The sequence below is a fragment of the Thyridium curvatum genome, assembly GCF_004353045.1.
Source record: "Thyridium curvatum strain D216 chromosome Unknown NODE_3_length_876553_cov_77.224826, whole genome shotgun sequence".
Classification (NCBI taxonomy): Eukaryota; Fungi; Ascomycota; class Sordariomycetes; order Thyridiales; family Thyridiaceae; genus Thyridium; species Thyridium curvatum.
Genome location: NW_022156758.1, coordinates 98,542 through 116,888, shown reverse-complemented (window position 1 = coordinate 116,888; position 18,347 = coordinate 98,542). Strand labels below are relative to the sequence as shown.

Genomic DNA, 18,347 nt, shown 5'->3' with positions numbered 1-18,347 from the left:
TTGAATCTTGAATCAGTTAGCGCGACACTCGGCCCCAGAAGTTGACGATGTGCAAGAACCAATGATTTTCAACCTTTGAATCGGCGAAGTGGGGATCCCCATTACCGAGTTTCGAAGCCGGGCTCCATCGGATTTCCCGGTCTAGCTGCCGGCGGGACGTGCGGTAATCCACCGATTGTATGTGGATGTCCAAGCTTCCTCGATGGGGTTCCCCTCTTCGAGTTCTTTGGATATTGTTCTTTTGCTTTGGTCTGACCTCTCGATCTACATCACTACATCGATCCCTGGAATCAACCTTAGATGGTCACTGTTGACAGCTGCTCTCTTCAGCATGGAAGGGTGTTTCCTTGCCTCTGTTGATGGTCGAAAATTCGGAACAGTGCTATGTGACCAATGCCGCAGTCGAAAGGTTCGTGACCACCCTCATCTTTCTGGGCTTTCCGCTGCTTCTCTTCGATGGATTGTTTTACCTATGGCACTTGTCCGGGCACAAGACTCACCAGCATCAGTAGGTGCGCTGCGATGGTGGTGTTGGGGGTTGTGAAAATTGCCAAAGTCTTAGCCTTGCCTGCTCTTTCTCTGGACAGCAAGGCACGCCTCCCAACCCAACACGTCTTCGGGCACGCCGCGCTTGTTTTGAATGCCGCGTGAAGAAGTTTCGCTGCTCTGGAGACTCGCCTCCTTGCGAGCGCTGCCTCTCGCTTGGTCTCAAATGCCACTATCCCCCAAATCGTAGGATTCGTCGCCAAAAGGCTAGCCGGGAAGATGCCGTCAGCGAGTGTCCGGCCACTGAAGGTTCTGCTGCGACAATAAGCACACCAGAGAAGCTATTAGCTGAGGAGAATGGTAGTGGATTGGCGAGCTCAGAGTCAACTTTGACAAGAGAAGCTTCTCCGCAGGGTTTGTCGGGCATTCCATATCAAAATCCCACGTAGGTCAACCCCTCTCAAATCCAGCACAGCATCTCAAGCCCCAAGATCTAACCAGCCAGTGTTATAGGAACTCTGACATTCCTAAGACCATGGTAAAAAGGTACCTCGACATATTCTTCAAATATATCGACCCAATACCAGGCTTCGGATTCATTCACCGACCTAAGTTGCTACAACTCTGGCTTGACGGTCGGCACGACCCTCGCTTGCTGCGAGTCATTTGTGGTGTGGCATCTCGTTTTATATCGGTTCGAGAACGCCGTACTCTTCCTGACGGTCAAGTCTGGATCAACGAGGCAGAGAAGCAGATTATGCAGAATACTGATTCTCTAGAGGAGACTGACATCGAATCCTTGATTTTGATAGCCTTCGACCATGGCTCTTCGGGCAGATTTGGTAGGCTCAGGCACCTCCTGAACTATGCTACCAAGCAGGCCTATCTCAAGTTGATGAATTATGAGGATGTGAACGAAGGCCACCTGGAACCGGAGCGGAGAAGGCGGCTGATGTGGGCTCTGTGGATGCTGGGCACAGTCTACTCTAGTGACGACGCCAATCTTTGTTTCTGCTCGACGGATACGATCCATATAAGCCTGCCCTGTGACGAAATCTCCTTTGATAGGGACACTCTGGCCACGACCTCCACCCTGCAGGACGCTCGGACAACTAGTGATACTCAAAATCAAGGCCTGTACGCACATCTCGTCCGTATTCTGGATATCCGACGCAGGATACGAGGGTAAGCATGACAGTCATCTGTTCTTGCTCAAGCAGCATCTCGATGCTAATTCTAGGTCGAATGACAGTGCCAAACAGAAACAGCTCAGTGAAACAGCAGGTATGAGCAGCATGGTTATATCAAGCAGCTTTGTCGCCCCTTTCGAGCAAGAACTGTCAACCTTCGTTGATTCTCTCCCTCCACATTACTCTCTTGGACCACGAAACTTTTGTCGATACATTTCCTCTCCAGAACTGACAACCTTTCTCATGCTTCACGTATGGCTATTACACACACGTGGTGAGCTATACAAGGCTGCCGCTGCCTCTGTCGAGAACAGATTCCGTATTCAGTCACTCGTTGGCGAGGTTCAGCCTACACAAGAGCTTAACCATTGGCGAAGACAAGCATTCCGGAATGCCGTCTCAATGTCCTCGCTGTTTGCTACAGCGTTACACATCGATCCAGACATCTGTGTTTCCGACCCGAGGCTGGCGAAAAGCGCACAAGATGCAGTCTCCACCATCCTTAAGCAAAGGATGTACGACATGCCGGCAGCAAACGACCTGCAGCTGTGGAAGTCGTATCTACGTCCATGTGCAGAGATCCTCCGGCGGCCTTCAAGTTTCTATCCGGCAGTCAATTTGATATATGATGCCATTCTTGAGGCTATAGGCAGTGAAAGTGTCTCTCATGAAGAATTTAAGAAAGTGTTCGTATACTAGCTATCCATTTCCGAAATGGGATCTGCAAGGACTGACATTGTATATCTAGGGTACGTTGGACCGCCGAGGGTGCACTGACGGACGAGCATCCAGAAAAGAAGTCGATTCGCGGGGAGCTTGCCAACAGACTTGTATTCCAAGACCCTTGGGCATACGACCCCCTGCTGGATGAAGACGGCCAAGACGCATATCTCTCCAGCACTGTTGCGTCGTCGTCAATCTGCACAGATGCGTCTCCTGCATCTGATGTCGTGGCATTAACTTGCCTCTCCGCCATCAAAGAAAGCGCAGATGACATGTTTTGGGATGCCGGTTCCGACAACATTGACTTCTCGACAATTGATTTCGGGACCTTCCTTCTCGGATGATTGTAAATAGGAGAGCGCCGCTAGAAGACGCGACAATCAAGAGAGTCTCGACACATGGGAGGGGCGGGCGTGGATGTAGTTGAGATTCCTCATGCAGAGTTGTCTGGTCTTTAAAAAGACTCCCCATCGTCGACTGGGACCCCACAGAGCCATTGCTTGGGTACGGGAAAGGTCGCAAAAAGGGCCGAGACACATGTTGAGTAGGTAGGAGGTTCAGTCCTCAAACATATTAACACTTGCCGCCCGTCGAATATCCTCATCCTGCCCCCTTGCCATCGCGCGTGCAACCTCCCAGCGAACAATATCCTCAATCTCTCGAACCCTCGAGTTCGACCGCATGACAATCTGCGGGTGTCGCATCCACTGCCACAAATCCATGTTGTCCAGCAGATCTTGTCTCTCCTCCCACAGGTCATTAATGTCCGTGATCGTCGACGGGTCTTTGAAACACACGTGGTACATCCCACAAAACACCTTCCACTCCATGGGACAATCGACGGCATTGCCCGTAAACATCCAGGGGAACATGTGCTCCCACGTGCGGCCCGTGATCCAGTCCGGCCACGACGTCTCCGCCAGCCAGTCCGTGCTCCGCTTGTACTGCTCGCGAGGGTGCCGGTGCACCGCCTCCTTCGTCACGACAAACTGCGAGCAGCAAGGTCCGCCGAAGTAGCGGGGCAGGTCGGAGCCGTAGACCCCGAAGTTGTGATACATGGCGCCGGCCATGTAGGGCGCCTCCATGGGCCGGCGCTCGTCGCCGTACTCGCGGCTCGTGTCGACCCAGTCCGGGCACGACTCCTTCCAGCCGACGCGCAGGTTGGCGTACCCGCGCTGGTGCGCGACGCCCAGGTCGAGGTTGTTAAGCGCGAAGAGCATGGACTGCGCGAGCGCGGGCTCGATGTGCCAGGGCTTCTCGTGGGGGTGGATCATGATGGAGAGGTCCGGGAGCGAGTCGTAAAAGTCGTGGAAGTAGGTGTGGTATATCATGGCCTCGCGGCCGACTCTGGGGACGGGCGGGCGGTACTGGGCCGTGGTGCTGTCAGAGACGTAGCGGATGATACGCAGGTTCGGTCCCAGATCAAGCCGGTCTGTCCATTACGTGTCGTCCTTGCTGGTGGATGCGATCACCAGGTTGACGGTGAAGTTCTGGTTCTTTTCAGAGACCAGACTGGACGGCTGGCTGTCGTGGCTTCTTGTCTCGGTTTGCGCGTCCAAGGATGCTGAGTCTTGCTTTGTGTGGGTGCCATGACAGCATCGATCGATCCAGGCGAAGATGAGGAGGACGAGAAGGGCAATCGCCAGGTATGATCTCTTTCGAAAGCGTCGGCTTGCCCCCATGATGGGCTCAAGGCGGCATGTCTTCAATGAGAAGGTCTCTGATGAGAAGGTCTTTGGTGTGAAGCAGGAGGGAGCCAGCGTGCAGGAGACGCTCGACTCTTGGCCTGGGGATCCTCTTGTTTAAAATAACAGCGAGCTGGGATGTACAGAGGGAGAGACGGGACCACATGCAAATTCCTCCTCTTCCTTGACCAATCTTCCTCCATCCCCAATCCCCCAACCCTGTTTTTCAACATCTTCAGCGGGTCTCGGCTCCGCCGCCAAGCCGGCATGCTGTCTCTGATGGTGCGGCATCCCTTGCAGATAACAATCAAACGACGCAGCACCGCGTCAGTGTGCCCCATGCACGATCGGCGGGCCAGGTTGCATCCCCTGGCATGGTGTGGAAATGTGGAATCTGTGGCGTGCGGGATTGGACGGGCCAGGGCGCTGCGGGCAAATCAAGCCTTTTAGAACGAGGCTTATCTTGGACGAAAGGTGGCCCCCCTGAAATATGCCGGTGTCCACCCCCTACCAAGTCCCGGTGATTAGCGTGTTTAATCTTAGCTGCCCGGAAAGTCTATTCCTTGGCTTGCTTCCCTTGCCTGTTGTGTTTCCCTGAGTCGAACGGTGGGGATGATTGGTGTTGCATTCTTGGGCTTGTTGTTGAAAATGTTGAAAATGCCTGACTGACCCCAGACCGGACCTTCTGTCTTTCCCACCCGGCGCCACTGACCCTCCTTCGCGTGCATGATCCTGATTTGTTGTTGCGTACGGTGAGCACGGCGGGTGCCACATGAAGCCGATGCGGATGCGGACGCTGAGGATGCAGGTGCAGATGGTTATATGGTGCGCATGGAAGCCCTGGTTTCATCTGGTGCTGTCGTTAGCATTCTGGATGTATGCAGGCAAGATTGAGTTGTTCATATTGCGGTGTGCCTTGGACCTCTGGTTTAAGTGAACCATGCTGGCTTGGTCATTCGGAAGTAAGGGGACTCTCTGCTAGCAATGAGGGAGGCTGGTACTCAACAATGATCCAACGTGTAGTCGCCTTTGCTCTTTGAAATCATGCAGCCGTACGACGGAGGAGGAGGAGGAGGAGGAGGAGAGGAAGAAGAAAAGGTGTTGGTTAGTCTAGTACTCCATTGAGGAGAATGGCAGCGCTGCTTAATTGTAGTTCCAGCAGAAAGGTCGGCCGTGTCTCGTAAGTGTTCTCGTTGTTCAAACCCAAAGGCGTGGCCTGGAGGAGATGCACCACTGTATCAGTGTATTCCCAGAATGCCAATTTGTTTGGCTTCAGCGCCTTTTCTTCTCGAGCTTGGGCCCTGTCCCGGTTGCCATTCTCCCTAGAGCTGCAGCCCGCTCGAGACAAGAACCGTTTTCCTGCACTGTTTACATTCAACGTGAACTGCAAAGCCTTCTGCTGTTCCAACAACGATTTCACGAGTGAGCACCCGTCTCTTCACCACTGGCACTGTTGGCCACAAATACTCCTGACAATACCTGGAACGGACGAATCCCCCCAAAAGGACTTTCGACTGCGAGAAAGGGATTCAGAGAGTTTGTACCAGGACTAATTCTATCTTCACAGAGCGCAAAAGGCCGAGCAGAGCCAAAGGATTCCAGGGAGAACGCGAGGAAAGATGAGCGCGCACGAGATCCAACGTCGCTTGGGCGAAATCTTCAAGCATCGGGGAAACACCCCAGAGAAGGTGGTCGAGTTCGTGTACAAGCAGTTCAAGGAGGTGCGTTGTGCTTAATTGTCAAGCAAGGAGTGCCGCCCATAATCTGACGATGTGATTGCACAGGCCTCTGACCTGATTGAGGTCTCCATGGCCCTCGAGGATGGCCACGAGAAGGAAATGTTGGAGCTTCAGGTCTTTGCCACCCTTGACATGCTTCAGGACGAGCCGCGCATCACTCCCCTTGGCAAAGCCGCCATTCTCACGAAGTTGGTTGGCCTCAGCTTCAGCCCTCGTCGTGTCTGCACCGTCACTCCCGAGTGCGCCAATGTCTCCCTTTGCCAGCATGACGAGGAATTGCTTCAAGTCAAGCATGACCAAATCGCCAAGGCTCTCAAACACTTTGAATCTCCAGATCACCCGGCGGATCCAAACCCTATTTGGCCCACGAGAACTGGAGAGCGTCTGGTGCTACTTTTCCTTGACCTCATCGAGTACCGTCTGTTTCAACGCACTGGCAATGCAGAGTATGAGGTCGACCTGGCCAAGGAGGGTGAGTCGTAATGTTTACTCGCAGAAAAGTATCATCAACTGAGCAAAAGCCAGGCTTTCTTTACAATGTCAAGCCCACCATGAGAGACTTATTCGAAGACAGTTTGAAGCCGAGGCATTTCATCAAGCAGTAGATCGTTTTCTTCTTGCGATGAACAAGGTAATGTGGTGTCATTGAATCGATGCGAGAAGGAAAACGGCAGGACGTATGATTACTACTCGGTATCAAGGCAGGCGAGGGCAGGGCTATGATAGACAATTCTTAGCAGGGTTGGTCCCTCAAGGGATGTTGGTGTTTGTCAGAACTTGAGAATCCTCAATCGTGATATTCCGCGGCCGACCTCACCTGTTATTGTTCCTAAATCAATGTGAACTTTGCTCAGGGGCCCTCGATCCAAAGGTGAATAAAAAGTCATCCAAGTCGTCTTTCTCGACGTGGTTTCTGCCTTAAAATCCCCAGCCCAAGCACCCTCCTCACATCCTTTCCACCACATCACACCTCAACTGCACAAATTCAAAATAACCTCCATCACCCCCCAGTCTCCTCCTCTGTTTTCATCAAGAGCTCTTTCAGTCTACCACCATTTGTCCCCTTCAAACGACAATGAAGCCTGAGAACAAGACCGTCTCGCCTGCCCCCGAGGCGGCCGATGCCAACCCCGAGGTCTTCGATACCCTCACGGAGAAAGAGATGCGTGGCCTCATCAAGATCTTTGCTTGTATGAAGAACAAGCTCGAGGTAAGTTGTCATCCATTTCTCCATAGAATCTCATCGACATCACATCATGCTCTGCGCAATCTTTATTGCACCACGCTTCATTTCGGGGGATGCGGTAAATTGATCGCACATTTTCAGATTGACTACGAGAAGTTTCAGCTCGCTACCGGCTGGGCCAAGGGCACCTGCACCAACTTTCTCTCTGCCGTCCGGAAGAAGGGTGTCTTCGACCCCGCCGTCAATGGCAAGGGTCCCGACAAGAAACGCAAGCACGCCGAGATCGACCAGGTTGCCCTGGAGACTGAGCACGAGGATGATGAGCACGAAGATGATGAGGAGGAGGTGAAGGTCATTCCGAAGAACGAGAACGGCCGCACCCCTCTGCCCTCGGCTCGTCCCATCAAGAAGGTCAAGCCCTCGACTCGTCCCACCAAGAAGGTCAAGCCCTCGGCTCGTCCCACCAAGAAGGCCAAGACCGAGGCTGCCTCTGAGGCTGTCAAGGTCAAGGAGGAGTAGGATGTCATGGCGGAGGATGGGGTCTGAATTGCTGTGTATTTCACGGAGATGGACTAGTGTTTCGTTTGTTTTGGCATGCAGTCTTCAATGGCTGGATGTCCTTGCTTGTGGGCATCGAGAACCTCCATTGCGAACTGATATCATCATCGTCTACTCGAGTGTACGCAATATCGGACATGGAGGGAAGGGTCACGAAGTGTTCGCGCGCGCAGGAATACATCATCTTCGACTACCAGAGAGTAACAAGGCTGAGATAGCTCCATAGCATGCTCTCTGGCATGGAAAGCAATCAATGAACTTTGACTTTTGAACTTTCATACCGCGATGGGCATTGTGACATGCATGTGCTTTATTTCTTTCAATCTCATGCTTTCGCTTGATTCATTACTTCTCCTCCACCAGCCGCCATCCCGCGCATGGGATCTTTCATCTCCCCCCAGCGGCTGATCAAGCGATGGAATTAATTACCAGATTGTTAAGGCCAGGGCTACGATCACTTCGCGGAAATGTGCTACGATTTCGACTGGAGTGATGGACAGAGACATGCCGCATGGAGTGGATCGGCATCTCGTCGGAGCGACGTTAGCGCCAGCTCCAGGTTCTTGTGGTCTGTCTCCAGCTGGTGTGGATGACTGGGGATCATAAGCTGCACTTCAATGTTGGCTCCTTCAACTTTCCCCACCTGCGTCATGTTCTGTGGTGGTGACTCCCAGTCTCACCCCCAAACATTGTTGCAATGTCCTCTGCTGGCGACGCAAGGAGATTCAAGAAGAGCGCGTTCTCGTGCGACACATGCCGAAAGAGAAAGGTGCGTGCGTCAACCATGTGCGCAAGTCGTCGAGGTATGCTAATGACTGATGCCACAGGTTAAATGTGGCGGCGAACAGCCTGTCTGCAAACGCTGCGTTGGCCGAGACGAGCCTTGCGTCTACAAGCTGTATGTGTCTTGAGGGACTGGTAGGTCCTCAAAGCTGGCGCTGACCTTGTCATAGCAACCCTACCCTCTCGTACACGGAGCGCCTCGAAGGTCGGGTCAAAGCCCTTGAGGCTGAGGTTCAGGCTCTGAGAGTTCAACGGCAGTCATCACCAGTTCCATCACCATCCACGGCTATCGAGCAGTCCACGTCGCATCTCAGGCATGTGTTCGAGGGCCTCAAGCTGGATGAAAAGGGGAGAATCACCTACCATGGCCCGACAAGTCTGTTCCATCCTATCGCGGGACACCAAGAGTCAACTGAGCCAGCCGACGTGGCGCTGGTTCGAGAAGGAGCATTGCCAAATTTTGAAGGCGACACGCGAGCACGGCTTGTGACCAATGCCTGGTACCAACGGGCGCGGGAGACCGAATCCGACATACCGGCGTTGTTCCAGCATCTGCTCGACACCCACTGGTGCTGGGTCCAGCCGCTGTTCAACTTCATCTACCGTCCCGCCTTTACACGAGACATAGAGTCGCTTGGGCCTTACTACTCACATACCCTCATGAACGCCATTTTCATGCACTCGGTGCGGTGGGTCAAGAACGATCCTGAGGTGATGTCGAAGCTTGAACCTTACGAGAAAGGAGGCATCTTTGGTCGGCATGTGCGCACTTTGGTGTTTGATGAGATCAGCCGAGGCGACTTCTCCATTCCTACGGTGCAAACTATGCTCTTGTTGAGCGCCCACGAATGCAGCAGCGGAAACGCGGCTCAAGCATGGGTTTACAGCGGTATTGCCTTCCGCCTCATTGATCAGCTCGGAATTTGCATTGACGGGCAGCGCTACGCCGGGTCAGCACATCTTTCGGATGAAGACATTGAGATCAGGAATCGTCTCTTCTGGAGCTGCTATTTCTGGGACAAGATGCTCAGCCTTTACCTCGGCAGGTCGCCCTCCCTGAAGTCTTCTGCGGTCTCCCCCCCTCAAATGCTTAGTGAGTGCTATTGAACCCCCCAAAAGCGCACAGTCTTTCCCGTTATTGACGACTTGGGGCTAGACGATGACTCTGCGGAACACGATCTTTGGCTTCCACATGGAGTCACTCTACCTACCGGGATTGAGTACCCGCCTACACCCGCCCGCTCGACGTCTTGCTTTATGAAGATGTGTGAACTCTCGGTCATCCTCAACGAAATCCTCATCCACATGTACGACCCACTGCAACAAAACACTGAAGCTGAGATCCAAGCCTGCATGTCACAAGAGGAGGTTGCTTTGGACAAATGGTGGCGAGAGCTGCCCGAAACACTTCGACTCGACCCAGACGCATTGCCCAGCCTGGCACCGCCGTCACACATTGTGACACTCAAGTAGGTCGAATACGTCTGTCCTTATTCTTTCGCTGGGCTCAAGAGCTGACATGTTTCCATGTTTCCAAGCTGCCTCTACCACACTTTTCGAGTCCTCCTTTACCGCCCACTCCTAACCCAGCGAATGGTCCAGGCTACTGGCGAGATGGACCACTTGGGCAAATGCGTCGTCTCGGCCAGCACAACTCTCAGCATATTCGACCTGTTTAGCCGAACATTCGGCTACCGCTACTGCACCATGTCCATGTCGTACTGCGTATACATCGCTGCATCTATCTTCCTCCTTCAACTCCAGGCCGCTCCGCAGAGCATGGCCGACTTCTCCCGTCTTGAGTACTGCCTTCACGCCCTCAAGAGGCTAGCAGACACAAACAAAGGTCGGGTGCTTCTTTCCAATCAGTGGCTGACAAGTTTACTGACCCCAAGCCCTCTTGCAGTAATGAGCACGGCACTTGACACCATCGTACAAGCTTTGAACACAATGGACATTCATATTGAAGACGATGTTTCGCAAGCCAGCAAATTGACCGAGCTTCAGCCTAATACACAGTCCATGACCACAGCGTATGGCACAGAGCATTCAACAGCGCAAGCGGACGTCAGGATACTCCGCGAGGATGCACCGCAAGCTTTGTCCAGCACGGAAGAGAGGTCCAGATTGCTCTCCTTCGAGCCGCTGAGTGTCAGTCTCGGAGGGATAGAACAGATCGCAGGGTGCACCAGAGGGCACGATAGTGGCAATCAAGAGACGATCGATCCAAGTCTCCTCAGCACAGGGCTACTGTAGCACACAAGCAAAACACTCCATCCGGGAGCAGGCGTTTCAATGTCCTACTGAGTCACCAATTCATGCTATGATATACATAACCACGCTTCCCCATGCACCCATTTCTATTTCACATCCCAAAGATCCTTCGCATTGTCTCGGAACAGTCTTTCTGTGAGACCTTCCGTGTTGGCGCACCAGTCCAGCGCCTTCTCCGTCCAGGGTCGAATGTCCATGCCATCAAATCGTGTGTGCGGCCAGTCGCTGGCGTAGACGAGTTTATTCCCTCCAGCCACCCTCAGCAGCTCCTGCGAGACGGGGTCGAGATCCGAGTACAGAGGCGCTTGACCACTGATCCGGTACGGGGCGGAGAATTTCGTGAACACGTCGGCTTCTTGCAGCAACCGAACCAGAGATGAGAATCCGGCCAGAGTGTATGGGTCTTGCAGTCCAGGCGCCTTGTCGTCGCTTGAATGCTGCTGAATTGGGAGCGTCGGCGATCCGAAATGGTCGAAGCAGACCCGGACTCCAAGGGTCAAGATGATATCTTCGAGCTCAGTAATCATTGCTAGCGGCACGTATAATTGCATCACCCATCCCATGGGCTTGATGACCTCGGCATATCTCCTCAGCGTCTGCTCCATTTCCTGTTTTTCCAATCTCTTGCCTACAGATTGCAGGTTTATTCGCACGCCCCGAACTCCGAGCCGATGCCATTCTTGCAGAGTCGGCTTCTCGATCTGATCTGGGTCGAATGCGACAACACCACGGCCTTGACTGGGCCCCAGATCCCTCAAAGCGTCCAGTACGCATGAGTTATCCATGCCATAGCAGGAAGGCTGCACCACCACAATGTTCTTGATGCCTATCGTGGACTCGAAAGACAACGCGGCTTCTAACGTGTATCGCTCCTTGAGAGTGTAGTGCTTTCTGGAATAGTTTGGGTATCGTACACCGTCCATGATATGCATGTGGGAGTCCCATGACCCAGGTGGCATACGGTTTCTGATCGCTTCATATCGTGGTAGGGTCTTGGTATTGAGAGCAGCGGAAGCTCGGCTGCCCAGAAATTGCGGCAGGAGAAGAGCGAGTGTCTGGCTAAAAGTCTGATTCAATCGTGTCGACAACCTCCGTAGCCAGCTGAGGACCAGATATCGAATGCTCGGAGGTTGCCCCATACTAGGTCGAGTCTTCAATGTTCAGGTTGAATTGCTGTTGAACAAAGAGCCAATATTCGCGATGCCGACAACCATCACAGAGGGCAGCGAAGGGGGTTGAAAAGGAATTGCCGGGCGCCCGAGCCGGACAGAGCATCGATCATTGCCGCTACGGGCTGAGGTTGGGGTTGCACCACATATCCAGCTCGTATGTCTATCTTTGACGTGGCAAATCGTCAATGCAACGGAAGTTCACCGAGTCTAACAGGCGTGGTGGAGCCAGCAATTCCACCCAATGCTTAGGCTCGGTCAACTTCCGAGTGCAGTTCCTGAGCCAGACCCCAACCGAGACTCCACTTTGTCAAAAGTTGAAGATGGAGACGGGGACTTTGGGGATTTTGCACTCCTCTGACCATCTCAGCAAAGCTACCTCTTTTCCCACAAAGCCCAATAGCTGATTAGATTTTTCTCTTCAACTCGTGGCCCTTTACCTAATCCCTTTATTTCTTCCCCGCAAGCCGCCCTCCAAACCCCTCACCCCACACTGTGGGTAGGTGAGATAGGCGATCTATAAGAGCGCCCAATGATCCCATCCTCTTTGAGACCTTGGGCATCGTCTTGCTCTTTCTTGGTCGTCGAAACGCTTGGTCTTCTCTCCCTTGGGTGATCTTTGGTCTCTTGCGGTTACCTGTCTCCTCTGCGCAAGGCCTCGTCTGCATCCTCATCACGATGTGGGATCTCAACCCGTATTATCTAATGACCATCGTGGTCATAGCCTGTGGCGGTATCCCCAAAGGTAATCTTGCCTCTCTGTGCCCTCTGTATCAAGAACGCTGCTAACCAGCGACCCCTCAGGCTATGACGAAGGAGGATTCAGCGCCTCGACGGGACTCAAATCTTTCCAGCATGATTTTGGCCTCGACTCGTCGTTATGGAAGAACGACCCCAGTGGCCTGGCCGACAGGAAGGCTAACATCTCGTCATTTGGTGTCCTGGGTGCAGCCTTTGGCGCTATCATCGCGGTCGGTATCTGCGATAGGCTTGGGCGACTTCGATGCTGGCAGATCTTCGCAACGTGGTGGATGACCGGCCTGCTCATGCAGATCTTCTCTTCGGGCATCCTGGGCCTCATGCTGTTCGCTCGTATTTGGGGTGGCTTGGGGGCTGGTGGTCTGACCGTGGTTGCACCGTTGTACCTGTCTGAAATCGCTCCGGCCAAGTCTCGGGGTACGGTCTTTAGCATGTACATGGTGGCGCTGCTGACCTTCCTCACTCTCGGTAAGAATTCCGACTCTTCTTCTCTTAGGTGCTTGGAAGTGGTGACTTGCTGACTAAGAGATCGCTCCAGGCTTCTTCATCAACTACGCTGCTAACGCAACCATGGCATCGACTCGGATGCAATACCGGCTTGTGATGGCTATCCCCTTGATCCCGGTTGGAATCGCCTTCCTCTTGAGCTTCACTCTGAACGATACACCTCGTTGGCTCATGTCGAAAGACAGATCCGAAGATGCTTTGCAGGCATTGTCACGTCTCCGTGGAGCCAAGGCGGAGGACCTAGGTCAGGAGTACGAGGAGATACAAGTTCATATTCGAGAAAAGGAGCATGCGCTGGCTGGAACTCCGATCTGGGCCCTCGTCAAGGAGGTTGCAACCACACCGTCCTATCGTGAGAGGTTTCTTCTTGGAGGTAAGCTTGACAGATCCTTTTTCTTTCAACGTAGGGGCAGGTCGTTACAGATACTAACGTGTCATCTCACAGTGGCGATGCAGACGATTGCGCAGTGGTCCGGCGGCAACGGCATCACCTACTACATCCCCGAGATCTTCAAGTACGCCGGCGTTGTCGGCCAGAATACCTCCCTGATCACGAGCGGAGCCTACGGCATCGTCAAGCTCGTCTTCACCATGATCTTCACCTGGGGCCTCGTCGACGTCTTCGGCCGCCGCCCCTGCTTCACGGTCGGCCTGTTCCTGCAGTGCATCACCCACATCTACATGGCCGTGTACATGTCCATCTTCTCGGACGGCAGCAACAAGTCGGCCAGCGACGCGGCCATCGCGTCCGTCTTCGTCTACGCCGTGGGCTGGTCCGTCGGCCTCTGCACCGTGCAGATGCTCATCGGCACCGAGATCTACCCGACGCGCATCCGCAACGTCTGCTACGCGACCAACATGGCCATCCACTGGTTCTTCCAGTTCGCCGTCGTGCGCGTCACGCCCAACATGTTTGTCAGCCTGCACGTCTGGGGCGCCTACGTGTTCTGGGCGTGCGTCTGCGGCGCCGGCCTCGTGCTGCTGTGGCTGTGGGTGCCCGAGACCAAGGGCGTGCCGATGGAGCGGATGGAGGAGCTCTTCGCGGGCCGCTGGTTCATGGGCTGGCGGGCCAAGGTGGACCTCACGACGACGGATCCCGTGGTGCTGGAGAAGCGGGTTTCGTACGAGCGGGGGACCAGCTGTAATGTTGAGCGAGCGTAGGCCTGTAGCCAAGGGCCCGATTTCCGGTTGAGAGGTTCAACGTGCAAAAGCATAACCAGATCATCTTGGATAGTGGATTGCTATCTTCAGAATGAACATGATCCAAAACAAGAGCCAATAATTTACGGCTATGCCAAGTTCATGACAGCCGTGAGCAACACACAGATCAACGGGTTGCTGGTTGCCGATGGTGATGCTCCGGTATCAATCTGTCCGGACCATCAACACGTTTGGAGATACGCAAAATTGTCAAAGTGCATGCATCTGTGTCGATGAGTACCCAATTGAAAGTGTGACAACGGGGCAACTGATGCTGGTTTCCAAGTTGCTCAATATCATCTGTGCCAGAAGAGGCAGACTCCTCGATGCCAGACACTGCCTACCTACCTAACTTGCTCAACACCCGACCGCCAGCCCGCTGGAAAAACCAGCTAAGCAAGAGGCACAAGCCACTGTCCCATTGATCAAGGTAGGGGTGGTTTAGGTCTCTCCATTAGGGCTCTGGCAGCTAACTATCACGGCGCTAGCACTTCAAGGTTGACCCCATCCAGTCACAGCGATGGCGCCGGCATTTCGGGACGATGGTCTGCCAATAGCAATGCCAAGCTTGGGACTTGAGCCCACTTTGAGCCTCCAAGCAACTGCGGGATTTTATGAAGGCGGGTCAGCCGGCTGAAATCTCGACCCTGACGTAGGTATCGTTCGTCGGGGAATTGGTGAATACACACACTACTTAGGCGTTACTTGATCCACTCGTTTGTCGAGCCTCCAAGTTCCCCAGACCAATCCACCCCGGGTACAGCACAGCCTTTTGACCCCAGATTCTGTTGAACCCTGGTTTCAACGGCCGAAAGTGGTCCCCGGGCACGTTTCTTGCATTCGCCATCTACCGGAGCCAGCCTTGACCGCCGCTTAGGTCTGCATGCCACGGGCCGAGCAACTCGCTGGTACCCGGAGCCGCGGAGAGATTCGGCGCTGTCCCTGATCTCTCGATCCCTACCGTTCCTCATTCTCAGCCATGTCCGGGGTAAACAGGTGGAGCGACGGGCGCGCAAAGCGGGCATCAGCTGCCTGTAGCTCGTGCCATGCTCGACGCGTCCGATGCGATGCCTCGAGGCTGGGCATGCCTTGCTCCAACTGCAAGCTTGATGGCCGCACCTGCACCATGCGTGATGGGGCGAGGAAGAAGTCAGTCATCGCCCTCCATCTTCCTTGTCAATCTTGCGCTACTTGCTACTAACACGACCGCAGGCAAGTGCCAGAGTCCCTGGACAGGTTAGAGGCCGTCGAAACAAATGCGCCCCCGGGAGGACAGAAACGGCCATATAGCTATCCTCAACCCATGCCACAGCCTGAGGAGGGCATGGCAGTCCGGATAACGCCACCAGAGACCACGTCCACCGCAGCAAATGAACCATCCCCGCCGCATGCTAAGCAGGCCACCACAGCACAGTCTCAACCGGTTGAGCCCGTCTACTTCTACGGGGAACCTGGTGTGCTGTTCTTCTACCATCGATGGCTGTCGCTGGACAACTTTTCCAACCTGAGCGAGACCGAAGCCAAGATGCTCGAGAAGAGTGGCTGCCTTCATGTTCCCCGAAACCCAGCTCTTGACGAGTTCATGCATCAATACTTCCTCAACGTCCACCCTGGCCTTCCCGTCATTTCCGAGGCCGACTTCTGGAGAGCCTACAAGGGGGACCTCACCGCGCCCCAAATCTCTCTGTTCCTATTCCACGCCATGCTTTTTGCAGTCTGCCCCTTCATCCCACCAAAGGTCCTCCGAGGAGTTGGCTATGACGATGTCGCGCAGGCTCGGCAATGTTTCTACTCCAAGGCCAAGTTCTTGTATGATCTGAATGCCGAAGTCGATCCGCTGGCCAAGGCGCAAGGCTCCGTCCTCCTGACCTACCAGTTCACGTTCCAGACCATTCATGCCAGTCGGCGGTGGCTCAAAGCGGCACGACTGAACGCGAAGATGTACTTTTCCACTCGACCAAACCAGACCCCAGCCCTTGGGGTTGAAAGGCGACTCTGGTGGTCCATTTATTTTCGCGATAGGATTACATCCCTGGGGCTACGCCGGCCGATCCAGGTCTATCCCACCGACAGTAGCTTTGGCATCACCCTGCCAGGCGAAGAAGACTTTGGTGACGAAATCAACGATTCTGCCGTCTACAATGCCGAGACCAAAAGGCACGTCGCCAAGATTTTTAATCTGCACTGCCGGCTAGCAACCGTTCTGACAACAGTCGTGTCCGCGTCATATCGACAAGCCTCCAATCCACCAGTCTCGGCAAATGACAGCGAGGAGCGGAAGAAGGAGGTCGAGGAAGCCAAGGCACAGCTAGCGAGTTGGAAGGCTATTGCGGACGCCTGTCTGCCGTTCATATCCGAGGAGAGAGGAGTGCATCGGCTTGTGGTCCTGTTCTCGGACTTGCCATACATCCATTACCAGTGAGTTGAGCATCTTTGAACTTAACTCAATCAAAAGTCGACGTACTCACAACCTTCTTAGCGCTGCTCTTGTAGCTCTGTATCACCATGAATGTTCACTTGTCGACGCCTTTGAAGGTCTAAAGATCAGTCACGACGAGGAGAGCATTGACAAAATTGGAGAAGACATCGAGAAGTCGAGCCAGGAAATCACACAACTCGTCCGGCGCTGCATTGCCCACGGCCTCGCGCAGCATCTCCCTATCAGCGTGTAAGTGACGCTGCGCTTTCCCACCCTCCTGGATAAGTTCCTTCGTCTGACAATACGTGCATCTATAGCTTCTCGTGTGTCGCCATGCCCTACCTCCTCAACTCCCTGGATGCTAGGCTGTCGCCAGCCATCATGCCTGCCGCCGAGGAGGACGACGCCCTCGACTACTACGAAGAGCTGATGAGCTCCTACAACAACCGGTACGGAGTCGGCAGTGTGCTGCAGGTCATCGACCGCGTCCTCTCCTTCGCCGGCATCTCGACAAAGGCTACGCCGCACACCAAGCGCCTCAAGGCACAGGGCGAATCAGACATTGCCAGCGCCATCGCGGCACCTGCGCCGACGACCTGGCCTTATGTGAAGAATTGGCGTGAGTTATTTCTACGACAGCCGCGCATCTACCTCCACATATCGCTCGCTCTGGACTACGCTTTCGGCCGGGGAGACACCGCCGAGGAGAAGGGCGTGGCTCCTGTACTTGAAGTCGGTGATGAGGAGCTGGCTGGCAGCACGGCGGACATGTTCGGCATTGGCGCCGTGCCTTTTGACTTGGCGTATGATGTGGCGGAGGTAGACAGCATCACCCCCGAGAACAACCGCGATGTTACCGGGACAGTGGTGGAGGTCAATGCGGATGACTGCCTCGAGGCCAACCCGTCGGAACATCCTTCGAACGACCTGGGATGGGCAGATGACTTGTTCGACGGCATGTTTCGGATCATACCTGCCTAGCTAAGTACGGCCACGGCCCGAAGTTACGTATGAGGCCCACTTTCTTCGAAAGCAAGCGTCGGAGATCATGAACAGTTCGAGACCTACAGGTTGGGATACGGATTTGCTCGGCGAGTTTCATGGTTGATGACTGCATATGCAGGCCCAATAGATATAAACTCGAACGCTCAAAACGCATGGTGACATCCCCTGATGTACGACTACCAATCTTTTGGGAAGGGCAGTCGAAAGATGGAAGAAGACCGATCGAGACAATGCAAGTTGTCAAAAGCGTGGGCCAGATTGACGAATGCATGTTCTTTCGGGGTAAAAATTGCCTTTCCCATTGCAACGAATCTTATTGATCGTGCTTGTCTGGAGCTCTCCCGGGGTTCGGGACGAGACTCTGGGGAAGAAGCGGGGAAGGTGGGGACGTACCGTTGTGGCTCCGACCCCGAGACGTCGACATTTCCCAATGTGTTCGGGAGCCGCCCGGAATAGTTTGGAACCTTTCCCCGTGGAAATATTGCCAGCCAAAGGCGGTAGCGAAAGCAAAGAAAAGGGATGTGCCCGGGAACTTTCCACTAGACATCAGAACTCTGCAAGTTTACGGAACCAGTTGCTTCATCTTGTCGCCAATATATTTCATCTTTTGACACATACCTGAATCAGAAGTACGACCTCCGGACTACTAGCTTGCAATTTGGGC

The 18,347-nt window shown here is 54.1% G+C and overlaps 8 protein-coding genes across 8 annotated transcripts; 6 read left to right on the top strand and 2 right to left on the bottom strand.

The window, feature by feature from the left end:
- Positions 1–1,021: 1,021 nt before the first annotated feature.
- Positions 1,022–2,743, top strand: E0L32_000725 (uncharacterized protein; the record flags this gene model as incomplete). Its single annotated transcript, XM_031141978.1, has 3 exons — positions 1,022–1,671; positions 1,727–2,362; positions 2,425–2,743. The coding sequence occupies 3 exons, from the start codon at positions 1,022–1,024 to the stop codon at positions 2,741–2,743; spliced, it is 1,605 nt and encodes a 534-aa protein (XP_030994259.1).
- A 213-nt stretch (positions 2,744–2,956) lies between these two features.
- E0L32_000724 (uncharacterized protein) lies at positions 2,957–4,081 on the bottom strand (the record flags this gene model as incomplete). The annotated part of the gene is made up of 2 exons (XM_031141967.1): positions 2,957–3,779; positions 3,843–4,081. 2 exons carry the CDS (start codon positions 4,079–4,081, stop codon positions 2,957–2,959), a joined length of 1,062 nt encoding a protein of 353 aa, XP_030994258.1.
- A 1,047-nt stretch (positions 4,082–5,128) lies between these two features.
- E0L32_000723 (uncharacterized protein) lies at positions 5,129–6,306 on the top strand (the record flags this gene model as incomplete). The annotated part of the gene is made up of 4 exons (XM_031141956.1): positions 5,129–5,184; positions 5,238–5,264; positions 5,652–5,805; positions 5,869–6,306. 4 exons carry the CDS (start codon positions 5,129–5,131, stop codon positions 6,304–6,306), a joined length of 675 nt encoding a protein of 224 aa, XP_030994257.1.
- A 592-nt stretch (positions 6,307–6,898) lies between these two features.
- Positions 6,899–7,528, top strand: E0L32_000722 (uncharacterized protein; the record flags this gene model as incomplete). Its single annotated transcript, XM_031141946.1, has 2 exons — positions 6,899–7,033; positions 7,151–7,528. The coding sequence occupies 2 exons, from the start codon at positions 6,899–6,901 to the stop codon at positions 7,526–7,528; spliced, it is 513 nt and encodes a 170-aa protein (XP_030994256.1).
- A 736-nt stretch (positions 7,529–8,264) lies between these two features.
- Positions 8,265–10,606, top strand: E0L32_000721 (uncharacterized protein; the record flags this gene model as incomplete). Its single annotated transcript, XM_031141935.1, has 5 exons — positions 8,265–8,336; positions 8,395–8,465; positions 8,521–9,443; positions 9,507–9,819; positions 9,889–10,606. 5 exons carry the CDS (start codon positions 8,265–8,267, stop codon positions 10,604–10,606), a joined length of 2,097 nt encoding a protein of 698 aa, XP_030994255.1.
- Positions 10,607–10,710: 104 nt separating this feature from the next.
- On the bottom strand, positions 10,711–11,763 carry E0L32_000720 (uncharacterized protein; the record flags this gene model as incomplete). The annotated part of the gene is made up of 1 exon (XM_031141924.1): positions 10,711–11,763. One exon carries the CDS (start codon positions 11,761–11,763, stop codon positions 10,711–10,713), a length of 1,053 nt encoding a protein of 350 aa, XP_030994254.1.
- Positions 11,764–12,471: 708 nt separating this feature from the next.
- Positions 12,472–14,220, top strand: E0L32_000719 (uncharacterized protein; the record flags this gene model as incomplete). Its single annotated transcript, XM_031141913.1, has 4 exons — positions 12,472–12,538; positions 12,598–13,020; positions 13,091–13,432; positions 13,505–14,220. 4 exons carry the CDS (start codon positions 12,472–12,474, stop codon positions 14,218–14,220), a joined length of 1,548 nt encoding a protein of 515 aa, XP_030994253.1.
- Positions 14,221–15,238: 1,018 nt separating this feature from the next.
- Positions 15,239–17,659, top strand: E0L32_000718 (uncharacterized protein; the record flags this gene model as incomplete). Its single annotated transcript, XM_031141902.1, has 4 exons — positions 15,239–15,408; positions 15,472–16,677; positions 16,739–16,927; positions 16,996–17,659. The coding sequence occupies 4 exons, from the start codon at positions 15,239–15,241 to the stop codon at positions 17,657–17,659; spliced, it is 2,229 nt and encodes a 742-aa protein (XP_030994252.1).
- Positions 17,660–18,347: the final 688 nt, after the last annotated feature.